At 41.0% G+C, this 18,135-nt stretch overlaps 2 protein-coding genes across 2 annotated transcripts in view; both read left to right on the top strand.

The window, feature by feature from the left end:
* Nucleotides 1-9,190, top strand: part of ZNF232 (zinc finger protein 232) — a 13,553-nt gene extending 4,363 nt beyond the window's left edge. The window contains 9 exon segments of the mRNA XM_023530617.1: nucleotides 2,063-2,386; nucleotides 2,434-2,622; nucleotides 2,625-2,672; nucleotides 2,939-3,004; nucleotides 5,785-5,842; nucleotides 7,569-7,673; nucleotides 8,412-8,896; nucleotides 8,898-8,961; nucleotides 8,964-9,190. Coding sequence (XP_023386385.1) covers nucleotides 2,063-2,386; nucleotides 2,434-2,622; nucleotides 2,625-2,672; nucleotides 2,939-3,004; nucleotides 5,785-5,842; nucleotides 7,569-7,673; nucleotides 8,412-8,896; nucleotides 8,898-8,961; nucleotides 8,964-9,190 — 1,566 coding nt within the window.
* The window catches only part of ZNF594 (zinc finger protein 594), a 45,954-nt gene extending 29,742 nt beyond the window's left edge, over nucleotides 1-16,212 (top strand). Inside the window, exon 4 of the mRNA XM_011359742.2 lies at nucleotides 12,037-16,212. Coding sequence (XP_011358044.2) covers nucleotides 12,037-12,249 — 213 coding nt within the window. The 3' untranslated portion in view covers nucleotides 12,250-16,212. The remainder of the gene's footprint in view (nucleotides 1-12,036) is intronic.
* Nucleotides 16,213-18,135: the final 1,923 nt, after the last annotated feature.

The raw sequence follows: 18,135 nt of genomic DNA, 5'->3' as shown, positions 1-18,135 counted from the left end.
GTTAAACTATACTTTGCTAGGGCAAAGTATTTATTTCAAATTAAACTTGGTGGCTGGTTTCTACTTAAATATTTTAATGACTCCCATTTAGTAATGTTGTTTTCCCGAAATAAGTGCTTCATGTTACATCTAAATGTAATTCCTCTGCAGCACTTTCTTGGGATCTTCCACCTTTGAATCAAGGTTGCTTTATGAACATTTAACTGGTGCACACAATTTTAATAATTTATATATTGCTAGAAGATAATCTATTTCATCTAGGTTTCAAATATACTACCCCAAAGTTGAATGTAATAGTCTCTAATTTTTTTAATCTCTTCTGATTCTGTACTTATGTTTTGTTTCTCCTTCCTATTCTTGTTTATTTTTATTTCTTTTTTTAAATCAGGCTCCAAACAAGTCGATCTACTTTATTGCTCTTTGCAAAAGAATTAGCATTTGAATTTATTTCTTCTATTTTTAATTTTTCCATGTCGTTCAGTACAATTTTTATCTTTACTGACTCTATCTTGTTTCTTTGCACATATTTTCCTATGCTTTTAAAGTTTCTTAAGATGAATTTTAAATTCTCTTATATCAGTATTTGTTAATAAGGGAAGTAATTAAGACTACTTTTTCAAGTATGGCTGTTGTTAGGTCCCATAGATTTTACTATGAAGAGTTCATTGCCTTCTAGTTTGTAATTTTGCTTTTGATTTCCTCTTTCGATCCAACTAGATTCTTTTTTATTTTTGCTGGTTTACCCGAGTTCTACTGCATTCTTTTTTCTCTCGGGTTAATTTGGATGTTCTGTACTTTTCCATTCTCATAATGGTTACCTGACCTTCTCCAGAACTAATAATCAAATGCTTATTTCTCTATTATTATCGGAAAACAAAAAGGCAATAATTTCCTCTATCAGCAAAGCCTATTTCCCCTACTCCAATAAACCGAAACCTTAGATTTCTTTTTTCTTCTCTTCTTTCTTCAGGAATTGTTTTTATTTACTAATGGACAAGGGTAAGTCGGTGGTTGGGAATACTTTCTCCTCGAGGGTAACTACTCCCTAGGCTGTGGCCCTTGACCAGGTCTGGAAACTGGAAAATAGAACATGCCCGAGCAACAGGCCACGCACAGGCTGGACTTTCCTTGTGGTTTCAGTCTGTGTGGACAGCCCCTTAAGTACAAATGGATCAGAGAAGCGCAGCCAGCCAAACTGGTCAGCTAACTCACTCGTGCCGTACCGCCTCCACCTGTCCCGGGACTGCAATCCCCAGAGGCATCCAGGCACGTTGGCAACGCAAAGTCGTTGTGCACAGCTAAGTGTTCGCCTCTTGCCCCTCCTGTGGGAGCGAGGCGCTAGGCTCGTGTCCTTGCCCCCTACCCGCCTCCACCCCCCAACCCCTGCGTGGAGCCTCACCACCTGCATTTAAGGTGGGATGGAAACGTGCGCTGAACTGTCAGACTGACGCTCCGGGGCCTGAGAGGGGAAGTCTCAGCGGCCACCATCCACCATCCGGGATTCTTCCTGGCCCGCGCGCGCTGCTGTTACCGGCCCTGAAAGGTGAGGTGGTTTCTGCAGAGATCACACCCCGCAGGCAGCCCTGCAAAGAGACTCCGAGGCCGAAGCTGCGCATGTTTGCACGGAGTGGCAGGGATCAATCATTGAAAACTGGCAAGTCACATTCCCCCTGGGTCCCCAGGGCCTGCGCTGCACTGGTTACGTCACATGGTGTAGAGGGCTGGAGGCGGCAGTGCCGTACCTCTTTTTTCTCGAGATCCCAGGGGAAAAGTGAACGCTACCCAGAACTTTCGGGAGAGCACCTGCCCAAGGATGTGCGTAGAAATTCAGCTGGGGGGGTGGTGCTACCAGGGCTTATCCTGAGGACAGGCTTCTGTGTTCATCTTCCACGCTTTTGTCTTTGGCCGACGACAGCTGTTGTGAGCTTTAATAGCCTCTGGGTGCGTCCCATCTTGTTCGATTTTTCTGACACCTTACAGGAGACCAAGTCTTGCTCATAGCAGCCACATAACAGGGCTCTGCTGCAGATCCTGGGCTTTTGAATAAGATCTAACCCCTTAGAGGGAACTTACATTTTTCTTTTGCTGTGGCCACTACAGAAATTTGAGAAAGGGTGGAGGGGCCACCTGGGAGGAGGCTGCCTCTCCAATACCTGTGAAAGACTCCAGTTTGTATAAGCCTTTTACGAAGCTAATTCAGGATAGGTTGGCTGTATCACTAACAGCAGCTAAAATTCTGGCCCTTCAAGGTACACAAGATCAAGGGATTATGAAGATGGAGCCAAAAGAAGAACAGTCCTAGGAATATAAGACCAAGCTACATGGGAACTACTCTTTCAGTCAAGAGATCTTCCACCAACACTTCAGGCATCTCTGCTACCAGGAGGCCCCAGGAGGCCCTGAGCTGACTTCTGGTCCCCAGGAGGCCCTGAGCTGACTTCTGGTCCCCAGGAGGCTCTGAGCTGACTACAGGTACTCTACTGTGAGTGGCTGAGGCCTGAGAGGAACACCAAGGAACAGGTCCTGGAATTACTGGTGCTGGAACAATTCCTGATCATCCTGCCTAAGGAGCTCCAATGCTGGATGTGGGGACATCGCCCTAAGAATGGAGAGGAAGCTGTAGGACTATGCTGGAGGATTTAGAGAAAGGACTTGATGAACCAAGACCACAGGTGGGAAGGGGAACATGTGATCTGTTGTGGGAGCCAGATCAGTGACCTTCAGGCTGGACAGAGGGGCAGCAGTAAGGGGAGTTGCCAAGTTCAAACCTCTCTCTCTGGCCAGGTAGAGCAGTTTCTATCTTTGTCTTTTCTGCCCTTAAACCCTGAATGAGACTCTAGCTCTTCTTCTTTCCCCTGTTCTGACTCTGAGAAGGATCTCTGAAGTCTCCTTGGAAGCTTTGGTCCCACATAAACCAAACGGTGCCTATCACCTTCAGGTCCCAGGTACTGCACATGGACCTGCATAAGAAGAGCCATGGGAGGAGAAGGCATCTCTGGGAGCAGCCCCAGGAGGCTCTGAGCATCCAGTTCCAGCCTAAAGAGACTCAGCTCAAGTGTGAATCTCAGGAGACCCAGCCTTGCCTAGAGAATGATGATGAGCAGGATTCTGTGGGGAAGGAGAGGAGGAGGAGGGAGTATAAAGGACATATAGTAGGTACTCAAAAGTTGGCTATTCTTACCTCTCAAGTAAAAGACTTAGCCTGTTTTATCACCTGTAAACTTAGGAATAATAATAACCTACCTCATAAGGTAGCTCTGAAGGTTAAATAAAACTGATATATCTGACTATAAAATTTCACCAGCATCTCTTAGCTTTAGAAAGCCCTAAAACAGGGCCAGAAAATATTTCATTCACTTCCTGCCTCATCTCCTCTGTTCTTGACGCCTAACTCAAAATACTTCTGCCCTACGCTAGAGGCTAGCCTTGAGATTATTTTTCTTTTAACTTTCTCATGCCTCCCAAAACACTTTTTAAGCTATAAAGCAACTCTCATGTGAGATACAGCTTTATCTACCACTTAACCCCATCTAATGTCAGTATTTACCTTCTACCCTTCAAATTTACAGCAAAAACTTCCTTCCCAGCCTGCATACACTCTCATGAGCCTCCTTTCCTCTCCCTGTAGCAAACTCTAGATTTAGAGCCTCTGGACTGTAAACTGTTCTTGCTGACCCCTAACATTGTGAACCATAGGAAACATAGCATGAATATGTTGCTAATCAAGAAGATTCTATTTAATATTTGGTTTTATACCACAACCCACCACCAAACAAAAGCATCTGAAAAATCAAATTCTTGTTAGCAACAAAATGGGAAAAACTAGAAATAGAGATTGATCTTAGAATTTATTCCAAAAGTATGATTTTACCTCCCAGCACATCCTTGCTTTTCTTCTAGACTTTGTCTTGACACCTTTACTTCTGTTTAGTAAGTCTCTATTAATCAACTTAATACTTTACTTTTAAAAAGCTAACTAATTATTGTTAGATTTTTTTTTTCAGCAAGCATATTGCAGATTTTTTAACCAGAAGCTTTTAACCTGGAAAAACTGTATTTTTTTTAATCAAGTGGTCTTGAGTTATCAAAGCATTGCTTTGATCTCCTTTAAACTATAGAGAGCTTTATAGATAAAACACAAAAAGTGTTACAGACATTTAAAAACAAAGGGCGATGCATTCTTTTCTTCCTTTTTTTTCCTTTCTCTTCATTTTTTAAGGAACAAGTCAAAGGGAAAGGCAGAGAGTACCAGGGAGGTAGACACAGAACTGGCAGTTGTCCCTTCAATAAAGGAGAGAGCTGACTGGGGATCCTTTTCAGTGGCTGCAGATTTATGGAGCAGGAAGTGGGTGGGAAGAAGTAAAGGTTGCAGAATTAGGAGAGTAGAGTCCACCTTTAGGAACATCCCTTTTCCCTAACCCTATGATTCTTTCTTACTTTTCCCTTTCCTCATATCAGGTGATCACTCCCCAATTTCTTGAAAATATTACCTTCGCTCATATTTTTAAAGAGTGAGTCCTGAAAAGAAGATCCCCCCCTGAAACTTATTTTATTTTTTAAAAACATTTTGCAGTGTTCTGTTAAGGAAAAATTAGAGAAAACAGATAAGCAGGGGGGAAAGGGAAAAGAAGAAAGCCTCTCCCCTGCTTACTCTCATCACCATGAGATAACTATTGTTCATATTTTAAGTAAATATCCTTTCAGACTTTCTCATGTGTCTGCTGAATATTTTTTAAACTTTTCTTTTCATGCCAGAAATCCTAATCCAAGTGTCATTTCTCCATACATCCAGAACAGGTATATTTACACTTTCCATCAATTGTTACAGAAGATGACCCAGAGCCCAAAGACAAAGGATCATTGTCACTTAACCACCCATCCCCTAGGCTAAGATGTTTTTGTCTGCATGACTGAAGCTGGATCATTACCATATCCATATTCCAGCTAACAGGATAGGTGAAGTAATAGTCTACAAAACAAGCAATCTCCTTCTCAGCAAGTGTCATGGAAGGTGCCCCAATCCTTTGGTGAAAATTCGACTACATGGCCACATCTATCTTACAAAGAGGCTGAAAAACACCCCTAGCAGGATGGCAGTTTGCCCAATTAAAACACTAATATGGACACTATTGTACACCTGGAACAAATATAATATTATATGTCAACTATAATTTAAAAAGAGCTTCACATTCCAGAGTAAAAAAATAAAATGCTATTATGAGATGCCAGTGAACTCACAATCATCTGTTATTGAAGTGGAATCATAGATGTTCTCAGAAAAACCCACCGCTGGCCCCTCTACTGTTGTAGCTGCCAGCCCCCGAAAGACACACGGACCACCAGAAATTAGTGAGTTATAGGAAGCACACTGGATATCGCCCTAAGAATGGAGAGGAAGCTGTAGGACTATGCTGGAGGATTTAGAGAAAGGACTTGATGAACCAAGACCACAGGTGGGAAGGGGAACATGTGATCTGTTGTGGGAGCCAGATCAGTGACCTTCAGGCTGGACAGAGGGGCAGCAGTAAGGGGAGTTGCCAAGTTCAAACCTCTCTCTGGCCAGGTAGAGCAGTTTCTATCTTTGTCTTTTCTGCCCTTAAACCCTGAATGAGACTCTAGCTCTTCTTCTTTCCCCTGTTCTGACTCTGAGAAGGATCTCTGAAGTCTCCTTGGAAGCTTTGGTCCCACATAAACCAAACGGTGCCTATCACCTTCAGGTCCCAGGTACTGCACATGGACCTGCATAAGAAGAGCCATGGGAGGAGAAGGCATCTCTGGGAGCAGCCCCAGGAGGCTCTGAGCATCCAGTTCCAGCCTAAAGAGACTCAGCTCAAGTGTGAATCTCAGGAGACCCAGCCTTGCCTAGAGAATGATGATGAGCAGGATTCTGTGGGGAAGGAGAGGAGGAGGAGGGAGTATAAAGGACATATAGTAGGTACTCAAAAGTTGGCTATTCTTACCTCTCAAGTAAAAGACTTAGCCTGTTTTATCACCTGTAAACTTAGGAATAATAATAACCTACCTCATAAGGTAGCTCTGAAGGTTAAATAAAACTGATATATCTGACTATAAAATTTCACCAGCATCTCTTAGCTTTAGAAAGCCCTAAAACAGGGCCAGAAAATATTTCATTCACTTCCTGCCTCATCTCCTCTGTTCTTGACGCCTAACTCAAAATACTTCTGCCCTACGCTAGAGGCTAGCCTTGAGATTATTTTTCTTTTAACTTTCTCATGCCTCCCAAAACACTTTTTAAGCTATAAAGCAACTCTCATGTGAGATACAGCTTTATCTACCACTTAACCCCATCTAATGTCAGTATTTACCTTCTACCCTTCAAATTTACAGCAAAAACTTCCTTCCCAGCCTGCATACACTCTCATGAGCCTCCTTTCCTCTCCCTGTAGCAAACTCTAGATTTAGAGCCTCTGGACTGTAAACTGTTCTTGCTGACCCCTAACATTGTGAACCATAGGAAACATAGCATGAATATGTTGCTAATCAAGAAGATTCTATTTAATATTTGGTTTTATACCACAACCCACCACCAAACAAAAGCATCTGAAAAATCAAATTCTTGTTAGCAACAAAATGGGAAAAACTAGAAATAGAGATTGATCTTAGAATTTATTCCAAAAGTATGATTTTACCTCCCAGCACATCCTTGCTTTTCTTCTAGACTTTGTCTTGACACCTTTACTTCTGTTTAGTAAGTCTCTATTAATCAACTTAATACTTTACTTTTAAAAAGCTAACTAATTATTGTTAGATTTTTTTTTTCAGCAAGCATATTGCAGATTTTTTAACCAGAAGCTTTTAACCTGGAAAAACTGTATTTTTTTTAATCAAGTGGTCTTGAGTTATCAAAGCATTGCTTTGATCTCCTTTAAACTATAGAGAGCTTTATAGATAAAACACAAAAAGTGTTACAGACATTTAAAAACAAAGGGCGATGCATTCTTTTCTTCCTTTTTTTTCCTTTCTCTTCATTTTTTAAGGAACAAGTCAAAGGGAAAGGCAGAGAGTACCAGGGAGGTAGACACAGAACTGGCAGTTGTCCCTTCAATAAAGGAGAGAGCTGACTGGGGATCCTTTTCAGTGGCTGCAGATTTATGGAGCAGGAAGTGGGTGGGAAGAAGTAAAGGTTGCAGAATTAGGAGAGTAGAGTCCACCTTTAGGAACATCCCTTTTCCCTAACCCTATGATTCTTTCTTACTTTTCCCTTTCCTCATATCAGGTGATCACTCCCCAATTTCTTGAAAATATTACCTTCGCTCATATTTTTAAAGAGTGAGTCCTGAAAAGAAGATCCCCCCCTGAAACTTATTTTATTTTTTAAAAACATTTTGCAGTGTTCTGTTAAGGAAAAATTAGAGAAAACAGATAAGCAGGGGGGAAAGGGAAAAGAAGAAAGCCTCTCCCCTGCTTACTCTCATCACCATGAGATAACTATTGTTCATATTTTAAGTAAATATCCTTTCAGACTTTCTCATGTGTCTGCTGAATATTTTTTAAACTTTTCTTTTCATGCCAGAAATCCTAATCCAAGTGTCATTTCTCCATACATCCAGAACAGGTATATTTACACTTTCCATCAATTGTTACAGAAGATGACCCAGAGCCCAAAGACAAAGGATCATTGTCACTTAACCACCCATCCCCTAGGCTAAGATGTTTTTGTCTGCATGACTGAAGCTGGATCATTACCATATCCATATTCCAGCTAACAGGATAGGTGAAGTAATAGTCTACAAAACAAGCAATCTCCTTCTCAGCAAGTGTCATGGAAGGTGCCCCAATCCTTCGGTGAAAATTTGACTACACGGCCACATCTATCTTACAAGGAGGCTGAAAAACACCCCTAGCAGGATGGCAGTTTGCCCAATTAAAACACTAATATGGACACTATTGTACACCTGGAACAAATATAATATTATATGTCAACTATAATTTAAAAAGAGCTTCACATTCCAGAGTAAAAAAATAAAATGCTATTATGAGATGCCAGTGAACTCACAATCATCTGTTATTGAAGTGGAATCATAGATGTTCTCAGAAAAACCCACCGCTGGCCCCTCTACTGTTGTAGCTGCCAGCCCCCGAAAGACACACGGACCACCAGAAATTAGTGAGTTATAGGAAGCACACTCTTTATTCAGCCAGCTGGGTCTGCCAGGGGTACACAGACCCCAAATTAAGCAGCCCCGAAATGTAGAGGTACAGGGTTTTTAAGCCCCAAATCCCATTCTTCATTTTGTCTGAACACAAAGGTCTATTTTTCTCCTACTCACTACCTGTCAACCTATAAGCCGGGGTGTGCAAGCGGGGAGTACAGAAGCAGAAAGCTTGTTATCAGAATGTTATGTCCCTATGATCAAAAGCCTTTTGTTCCTATGGCGATAGTCAAACAGTAATTTTCCTACAAGTAATAAATCTCAAGTAGTCATTCGTCAGCCACCACACTACATTTGACGCTACCTCTGATGTTGAAGGCACTTTGGAGCAGCAGCAGAGAAATCTCAAAGTGGAGAGACTGAGGTGGTCGCTGGCCCACAGGAAATGTTTCAGGTGAATGATCGTCACTCATAAGAAAACTCCCACAGGAAAGAAAGACCATGAATGTAGTGAACGTGGTAAAGCCTTCGGTTATAACTTACACCTTATAATCCGTGAGAGAATTTATTCTGGAAAAAAGCCCTATAAGTGTAGTGACTGTAGGAAAACTCTCAACAAGAGCTCAAACTTTATTTAGCATCAGAGAATTCATACAAGAGAGAAACCCTACAAACGTCATGAATGTGGGCAGTCCTTCAGGTGGCACACTCATTTGTGCAACATCCTCTGAGAGAAGCCCTATGAGTGTAATGAATGTGGGAAGGCCTTCAGTCAAAGCTCATTATCTAAGTCAGCATCTGAGAATTCACAGTGGAGAGAACCCTGTTATATACAAAGAATGTGGCAAACCTACAGATGGAGTTCGGAGCTTATTAGATATCAGAGGGTTCGTGCCAGAAAAGAGCCTTCCCGATGCACCTTGATAGAATTTTACTTTTGTCTAATCAATTTTAGGACCAGATTCCATAAAACGTATAAGCTCCTTAAGGTTTTTCCTGTGACTTACTTGATTTATGAAAACTGTTTACCTAGTCCCACCCACCGATCATCACTTCATGTCCTGTTATTAAGATGACTGTGCCAACTAGGATACCTTTGGCTTTAATAGCCAAAATGCCTATTTCATTAGAGTTCTGGGCCTGGCACAGAGCAGCTGCTCAGATAGTGGTGGTTTTGATATTAGAATTACTATGAATGGGTCTTTGGTCCTGGCCCTTTCTCATATCCATCTTGGTCTGCCTCTTCAGACAGGGTCACATCTACAAATGTCTAGTTGTGAGTCAGAAACCACACTAGTTATTTGAACAGGAAAAGTTTAATATACAGAACTATTAACTAGCAAAATGGGATTATCTGCTAACGGGCATAATGATGAGATCTTAAAGAATATAGGAATAGCAGCATGGGGAACAGCTACTACCTCTAGGGCTGAGGGAGAGTACCCAAGGAAGAAGCAAACTTAGAAGAGCTCCCTGCCAACCCCAATCAAGACTGAAATTCAGAGCTCACTGGACAAGGTGTGGTTATCCGGTGGTGTGCTAGAGCTGGTTTGTACAGCTTGTAAGAAAGGAGTGACTTATGTAACTATCCGGGAAGAGAGATGCTTTTACACATCTTTTCCCAAACCTGTGTTAAAATTGGTCATGGTAAGAATATTCACACCATGGAAGTCAGTGAATGCTAAAAATCAGGGCTTTTTTTTTTTCTTGGAACTAGTTGTTAAATATTAACCAACACAGTGCTGGCTATGGCCCACTGGATGGTGAAGTTCACCAAGGTGCTGCAAGTAGAAGCAGGTTGAGATGCCAGTGAACTCACCAGAGGATAGATGCTCCATTTGTTAAGAACAGGAAGGAAAAATTACCAGAACCAGGAGAAGCTCCTTCCTCTTTGCTTTATCCCTCCAGTGTGCCCTTTATTGGCAAAGCCTAACTTGTGCCAGCTGGCAAAGAGGCAATGTTTACAGGTCTAGCTCCAGTATCATAAAGTAGGGCAGAGAATGGAGTTAGGCAATACATTGCTAACTGGCCCATATTACATGCTCATTTCTATCTCAGGACCTCTGTCCTTGCTCTCCAACTCCCTGCTTCCACGCTCTCTTCCCGGATAGTTACATAAGTCACTCCTTTCTTTATCTAGATCTCTACTTAAGTCATCTCTTTAGAGAAGTCTTCCCTGACTCTACGCTACAAGTCTTATTTTTCTCTCATAAATGTCCAGAGGTAAGAAGTGATCAGCAAACTATAGCTCACAGGCCAAATCCAAATCCAGCTCATGGCCTATTTTTTTATAGCCCACAAGCTAAGAATAGTTTTTACGTTTTTTCAGCGTTGTAAAAAGAAAAAAAAAATGACAGGGGCTTTGTGGCCCACAAAGCCTAAAATATTTACTATCGACCCTTTATAAAAAAAAGTTTGTCAAGCCCTGGTCTAAGGGGCAGTTCAGTTTCATTTCACCTGATACATGTCAGGAAGCCCTTGTCTAGACTAAGATGTTTTTGTCTGCATGGCTGAAGCAGATCGTTATCATTTCCTTATTCCAGCTCACAGGATAGGTGATTAGTCCAAAGAACAAGCAGTTTCCTTCTCAGCAAATGTCATGGGAGGTGCCCCAATCCTTCGGTGAAAATTTGACTATATGGTTACATCTATCTTACAAGGAGACTGGAAACACTTCTAGCAGGATGGCAGTTTGCTCATTTAAAACACTATTATAGAAACTATGTTGTCCACCTGGAACAAATATAATATTGTATGTTGACTATAATTTAAAAAGAACTTCATATTCCAGAATAGAAAAATAAAATGCTGTTACAGAGAAGAAGCAAAAAAATTTGGGAAGACAATGAGTAGTGCTCCACCCCATAGAACATCTCCCCACTTCTGAAACCTTGTGCTGCTAATTGACCAGAGAAAGAGAGTTGTGGTTCCAGAAAGAGGGCAGAACAGAATCTGAGAAGTAGAGGATGGGCACAAGAGGGCAAGCGCATGGATTGGAGCTCTGATCTTGGTGATGATCATTCCAGAAATAGCCATCATTCTGACTGCAGTGCCCTATATTTGGCACTCTAAGAAGAGCTAAAACCAGAAAAATATTTTGTAGGCAAAATTTGACCTGAAACCATCTCTTTCGACTTTTGTTAGTATGAAAGAAGCTATTACAACAACAGATGTTCTGTGTGCTTAGTTTATGGTACAGGAACTAATTCCTTATCTTTGAGATGTTCCTGGGAGTTAAGGGTACCATACTTGTATAATCATAATCTGTTCCTGTTTCGGTGTGTTCAGTGCCTTGCTCACACATACATTTTGCAATTCGCTGATAGCAGGAAGTTCTCCAAGTTATGCAGCTGAATAAACAACAACAAAAAAACCCTTATACTTGCTTACAAGAGTGGTCTGTTGTCTCCAGCAAGAGCAAAGGAAGAGGCAGACTGTTCCTGGTGTCAGGAAGTAGATGGGTAACCTAGAGATCCCATATAAACACCATTAGTAAAGATTTCACAGCAAATACACTGTCCTGGATACTGGTCACCAGGTCTGGAGGAAGTAAATATCCAGGTACTTTGAGGGCAGAGACCACTGGGTTGGTAAGAAATATGGACAAAAGATTGTCCTCTGCTCAACAGGATTAGAGTTTCTTGTTTATTCCATTACATATCTAGGGAAAACTCTCCTATCAAAAGGAAATGCAAGGTGCACTTGTGAGCAAGGCACTTCTATACCTACAGAAAGAAAAAGATTATGTTTATGCAAACTTTAGTGAATTCCTGGATCCCTCTTTAGGGATCATGGGCAGAGCCTTTTATTAAAATGAAACCAAGGTCATAGAATGATTGTGATTAGAACAATTATATTTACAAGAGCTTATAGTTTCAGATGAGTTCTTTTCCAAGATATCTATTTCTTTGGCTCCCACCAGGAAAACTCAGAAGTAGGGAGAGGCAAGAAGAAAGATAAGCTTGCCTGGAATGAAGATGGGGACTGCTGGAGGAAGCCGCTTCTGAGGAAACACAGCTGTAGACTGAACCAAGGAGTTGGTTCATTTGCTTTAGCAGGAGCTACTCCCTGTCCCATCTCGCTGCTGCCAGGTTTTCCTTGCACCATGGTCTTGTGGGACGTGGCCACTCAGTAGGGCAGCCCCTTCAGAAATTGCCCCTGAGAAGGCAGATTGGCTGGGGATTGGGTGGGATGGAAAGACTGCAACAGTTTTTTCCTAGAACATCTTAAAAGGGTTAGAGCATTTTCTGTTCTGTTCAGCAAATAATTGTTGAGAAGCAGTCTGCATTGTACAGTCCCCACCTAGCCAGCACACTGTGTTAGAATTGGTAGAAGCCATCGCAACAGCTTCTCAAATAAGTTTAGCAGTGGTGTCTGGATTTGTGAGGCAGGCAGCCAGTACAAATCCCAAAATTCAGTACTCATTAGCTTTAATGACCTTGCGTATGAGTTTGCTAGGGCTGCCCCAACAGACTGGCTGGCTTAAACAACAGAAATTTCTTATCTTGCCATTCTTGACGCTAAAAGTCCAAGATCAAGATGTCAATTAGTTTCTTCTGAGGCCTCTCTTCGTGGCTTGTAGACGGCCAGCATCTCCCTGTGTCTTCACATGGTCTTCCCTCTCTACATGTCTCTGGCCTGATTTACTCTTATAAGGGCACCAACCACACTGGATTAGGACCCACCCCAATAACCTTATTTTAACTTAATTACCTCTTTTAAAAGACCCTATCTCCAAATAGAGTCACATTCTGAGGTACAGCAGGTTAGGGCTTCAACATAAATTCTGTGGGAGACACAATTCGGCCTTGGGTAAGTCACTTAATCTGAGTCTCAGGTTTCTCCTCTGTAAAAATAGGAGAAGAATAGCACCTATCCATAGGTGGTTATAGGAAACAAAGGCAATAATACACCTATCCCAGTGACAGGGACAGATAAGTACTTAATAAATGTTAGCTTATATTAGTGATATGAAATTGTTGATAGGCAGCAGTATCCTAAGTGTATCTGAGTATTCCAGAATCTAAAAAACCACCCAAGGATTAAGTAGAGAAGGGGAAAACATTTGCTAAATACCTTTTATGTGCCAGGTCCTTGATGATCCTGTTTATATGAAAGCAGAAGGGAAAGAAAAGTCTTAGTGTAGCGGATGCTGTGGTGTGCCTCCCAGGTTTCCATTCACAATAGATACTCATTCTCCAAGCTCCTTAATTAAGGATATGAAGGGATTAGCAAAGAGAGGACAGAAGGGAAATGGTTTCCAGGCAGAAGGTACAGCACATGGAAATGCCAGGAAGGGTGAAGGAACATTCAATAGGTGTACCTGTTGAATAGAGCGCAATGAACAGAGAGTTGTTAGAAGAGGCTGGGCTGGAAAGATAAACTGAGCGTTAGCAGATGGCACAGGCCTTGCGTGCCATCTAAGGAATTTAAGAGCACTGGGGAGCCATTAATGGGGAGTGACACCATCTCTTGTTCTATTGTGCACTCCAGAAAGATCATGTAAGCTACAGTGTGAAAAATTAAAGACATATTTATCAGGAGACTGTTGCAGTAACTCCAGAGTAACATGGTTACCTAAACTGAAGTAGTGGCATAGGGATGAAGAAGAGACAGAATGAAAGGATATGAAGCAGGCAGAATCAGTAGGACTTTGGGGTTAGATCTGACTGCCAGGCAGAACCAGCCTACCTTCCTTCCTTAGACTCTAGTTCTATTTAGCTTCAAGCCCAATAGCAGTGCAGGTGGCTCCAGGTTTCGCTCCCAGGAGCCGTAGGCTCTGTCCAGCTTCGCTCTACAGGCCTTTCCCAGATACCTGCCTTTGCACACACCTGAGGGAACCCTGAGCAGCTGCCTGGGCCAGGCTCTTAGATCCTGGTTGCAGAGTGGAACCATATGGACGGTGTGGGCTATAAAGGGAGGAGATCTACAAACTAGGGTACATGGGGTGGGATGGGATCAGGCTGTGGCAGAGAGATGGGCTTAGGGTTATGAGAGTTAGTTGGCCTAGGAGCCTTGTTTTCTCTTTTTCCTCCAGGCACCTGGAAATTAATGAAGCAGTTTTCAATCTCACTACCAACCTTAAGAAAAGTAGATTTTATACTACTATGTTACAGATGAAGAAAGAGACAAAAAGAGATTCAATAATTTGCCCAAGATCATGTAATTTATAAGTAGCAGAGAGAAGATCTGAAACTAAGTATAATTTGAAACCCTGTGCTCATAGAGTTCTTTGTTTACTCAACAAAATTGCAAGGAAAAGAAAGAATAAATGGGGCTTTTTTCATTTCTAACTTACAGTGTGAGGCAGGGGCAGCCAAACTCACTGTTCTGGTCAGCAGTGCTTCCCAAGCAGGCTGGTACTTGATCCCAGAGACCTGACTTTCTCTGCTGCCCAGGGACCAATGCAAATTAAATTAATTCTAATGTGTAAATTAATCCTGTCCTCCTAGTTGCATAAGGAAACAATGAGAAATGATGGCCTTTATTTCAAAAAATGAAAACAGCCTTAAAAGAGGCCTGTCATCCCCCAAATCAGCGTAAACAAAAACCTTATAGATGAAATTAATGAAATGAACAAATCCGAATACATAAATAGGACTTCTGCTTCTGGCCATGATGGAGTAACAGGGACTAAATTTACCACCCTCCCTTAAACAAATAAAAAGCCAGACAAAATATATGAAACATACATGCGACAATAGGCAGGGCGGGACAGGGGGTCCTAAGAGAAGAGAAACAAATTAGATGAGTCCTAGAACTGACCCAGTTTACCATCTGGCAAGAGTTTCCAGGCTGCACTGCAGGGAGCGGGAACTCAAACAGAGTAGGCAGACTCTCCAAATTCAAGGGACAAAACTGAGAATTCAGAGAGGCCAAGGCAGAACAGAGTACGAGAGAGGAGACAATCAATAGAGCTCCAGAGATCTGCAGGAAGTTCCCTTCAACTCTTCAGTTGGGTACTGATCAGCACGTGTGTGAAACAACTACCTGAAGCCAAGGAAAGAACCTGTGGGAAGAAGCAGGTGGAATTCTTGGAGCTCACACAGGTCTAGGAATGGCTATGTTCTAAAGCAGGGGTTCCCAACCCCCAGGCCACGGACCAGTACTGGTCCATGGCCTGTTAGGAACCGGGCCACACAGCAGGAGGTGAGCGGCAGGCAAGCAAGCGAAGCTTCATCTGTATTTGCAGCCGCTCCCCAGCGCTAGCTAGCATCACCACCTCAGCTCCATCTCAGATCATCAGGCATTAGATTCTCATGGAAGTACTGGTCCCTGGTTACAAAATAGTGGTCCCTGGGAACTAAAGTAAAGAGACCTTGTGATACACAGGGCATCAGGCAGGGCACTCTGAAGGGTACTGCTTCACTGATGAGCCAAATTAGCACTATACTTAAACATTGCTCTGTCCCACTTAAGAAATCATAAAATGCCTCAAAAGAATTAAACTATTTACAAGTAACTTACCTGCATCCAGCACAAAACTAGAAACTATTTAGAATTTAAAAAAAAAAAAAATACAGCATCCAACAACATAAAATTTACATTGTCTGGCACCCAATCAAAAATTAAAAGCATTCAAAGAAACAGAAAAATATGACCCATAATGAGGAGAAAATCAATAGAAATAAATCTAGAAATGTCACAGATGGTAATTATTAGATAAGAACACTAAAAATAGCTACTATATGGATAAAAATTTAGGGCCAGTTCTCATCAGATCTAAACCATATGCCAGTTCTTCACGTGTAGTTTTACATTTGCTTTATAATTCTGCTTTGGGTTTTGTTCAGATCTTCTGTTAACATCAGTGAGTTCCCCTACGGCCTCATAAACATACTTGTTCTCCTGTGCTGTACACAGAAGTTGAAGACTTGATTATGACAGAACAAATACAACCTCAATGAGAAGAAACTACATATTATTTGACTTAATAGTTGGAAGGAAATGTGTGACTCAATGGTGAATTCTTTTTTCCTATTCATTTATTGACTGTTTGGTTCATTAAAAGCTGGGGAGGGTACTCTTTCCAGTTTTCCTCTTGATCCTGTGCATTGGTCCTTCAGTTCTAAAATAAACATAATTATCATCACATACACCCCAGTTATTATACTTCATATGTTTAAGAAAGTAAAGGAAAACAGGAGCACATAGAGAGAGAGAGACACACACAGAGGTATTTAAAATACCCAAACTGGATTCTAAAGATGAAAAATACAATGAGATGAAAAATATACTGGATAGAAACTCTAAAATGATAGGGGTAGAAAATACTTTTTAAAAAAGGATTAACAGCATCGGTGAGCTGTGAGACAACTTTAATCAATCTAATATATGTGTAATTAAAGTCCCAAAGGTAAAAAAAAAAAAAAAAGTATTTAAAGACGTAAAGCAGGAAAACATTTGAAGAAATAATGGCTGGCTGACAATTTCCCAAATTTGATGAAACTATAAATCCACAGATCCAAGAAGCTCAACAAACACCAAGCAGAAAAAACACGAAGAAAAATACACCAAGGCACTATCAAAATCAAATTGCTTAAAATCAACCATAAATACATAGGTGGCATGATTGGCTGAGATGCGGAATTTAATTTGAGAAACAAGAATTAAAATTTATAAAAAGGAGAATACAGTATTGACTCTTCAGGAAACCTAGAGACTTTAAGCACATCACAATGAAATACCCATTTCTAAAGGAAGAAAGCTGTAATAGACCTTGTCAAACACAATACATTTGGCAATTTCATTGTAAATCCACTGCTTAGTCTTGATAAAGAAACAGTTATAATGGTAATTAAATTCCCATGTCAACTCACAAGGTCTACCTAGCATCTTTAGGGCAGATGAAGTAAGGTGTATTTAAGATAAAACACGGTAGAAAATAAAAATTAGTACAATGTAGTGATTGAGATAGAATTTTCATTCTCTTTGAAATCTATAAGAATACATCCTTAACTTGGGGGGTAAATCAGAGAACAAGGAAAGTGGGTAACGGAGAAAAAGAAACTGCATTTATTGGGCTCCTACTATATACACCAGGCAATGGGCTTTCAGATGTATCGTTATGTATCACACTTCCACAACCTTGAAGGGTGAGTATTTTCCCCACTTTATGGATGAGAAAATTGAAATTCAGGGAATAACCAAGATTATACAATCCATGTTAAATTCTGAAGGGATTGCTGGACATGCTTAGGGTCTTTACATATTGGTGGCACTGGCTGTTTGGTCCACTGTGTCTTAAAAACAAATGGCTACTTTTTCCTTGATTCACTTGCATTCCTGCATACTGCTGTTTCTTTGCCAGACTGGAACTTATTTCTAGCTCACAAATGGGTCCATGTGACATAGAAAAAAAGGACAGACATTTTCCTAAGATACCTGAGCAAATATTGTAAGAGAAAGAGGGAAAGAGAAAAGGAGTTAAAGAGGCCATGCCTGTATTTGAAGGACAGAACATCCAGCTCTGACAGGACTCTGTTCTCACCAGCAAGGCTTCCAGCACATGCTTTGTGTTGCAGTAGGTTCTAATCCTTTTCATAACGAGACATTTCAAAACTAATTTTCAGAATTATCCTGTGCATATTAATACATTTGAGGAAAATCAAGCTTGTGATGATGATGAAGCTGCAAAAAATAAGAACACTGAATCCCAGCAAATACATTTAAGATAGCTCACGTGAAGAGCAAATATATCCAAGATGGAAATAATGTGTAAAAAATAGAAATGAGATCAAGACATAAGCAAAGGCTATTATGAAAGATTTTGATGACACAGGTAAAATATTGATTTTTTTTTTCCCAGTACTGAAAGTTGCAGGGGTAAGGAGTATGTTTAAAGCAACCTGTGCCTATCTTATATTTGAGTAAATTATATGATGGATCAATTTCTTCAGCTAAAGAAAGATTTTAGTCCACCTGTTTAATATTTTACCTATCCCCATGTCACATAAAGAGATACTATTTAGATTAGATGGGTGGGAGTAAAGAATTTGCATAGAAAAATAAAGGACAGCAA

Source organism: Pteropus vampyrus, unplaced genomic scaffold (assembly GCF_000151845.1).
Source record: "Pteropus vampyrus isolate Shadow unplaced genomic scaffold, Pvam_2.0 Scaffold50, whole genome shotgun sequence".
Classification (NCBI taxonomy): Eukaryota; Metazoa; Chordata; class Mammalia; order Chiroptera; family Pteropodidae; genus Pteropus; species Pteropus vampyrus.
The sequence above is the reverse complement of the archived record's forward strand: the minus strand, read 5'-3'. Positions and strand labels throughout refer to the sequence as shown.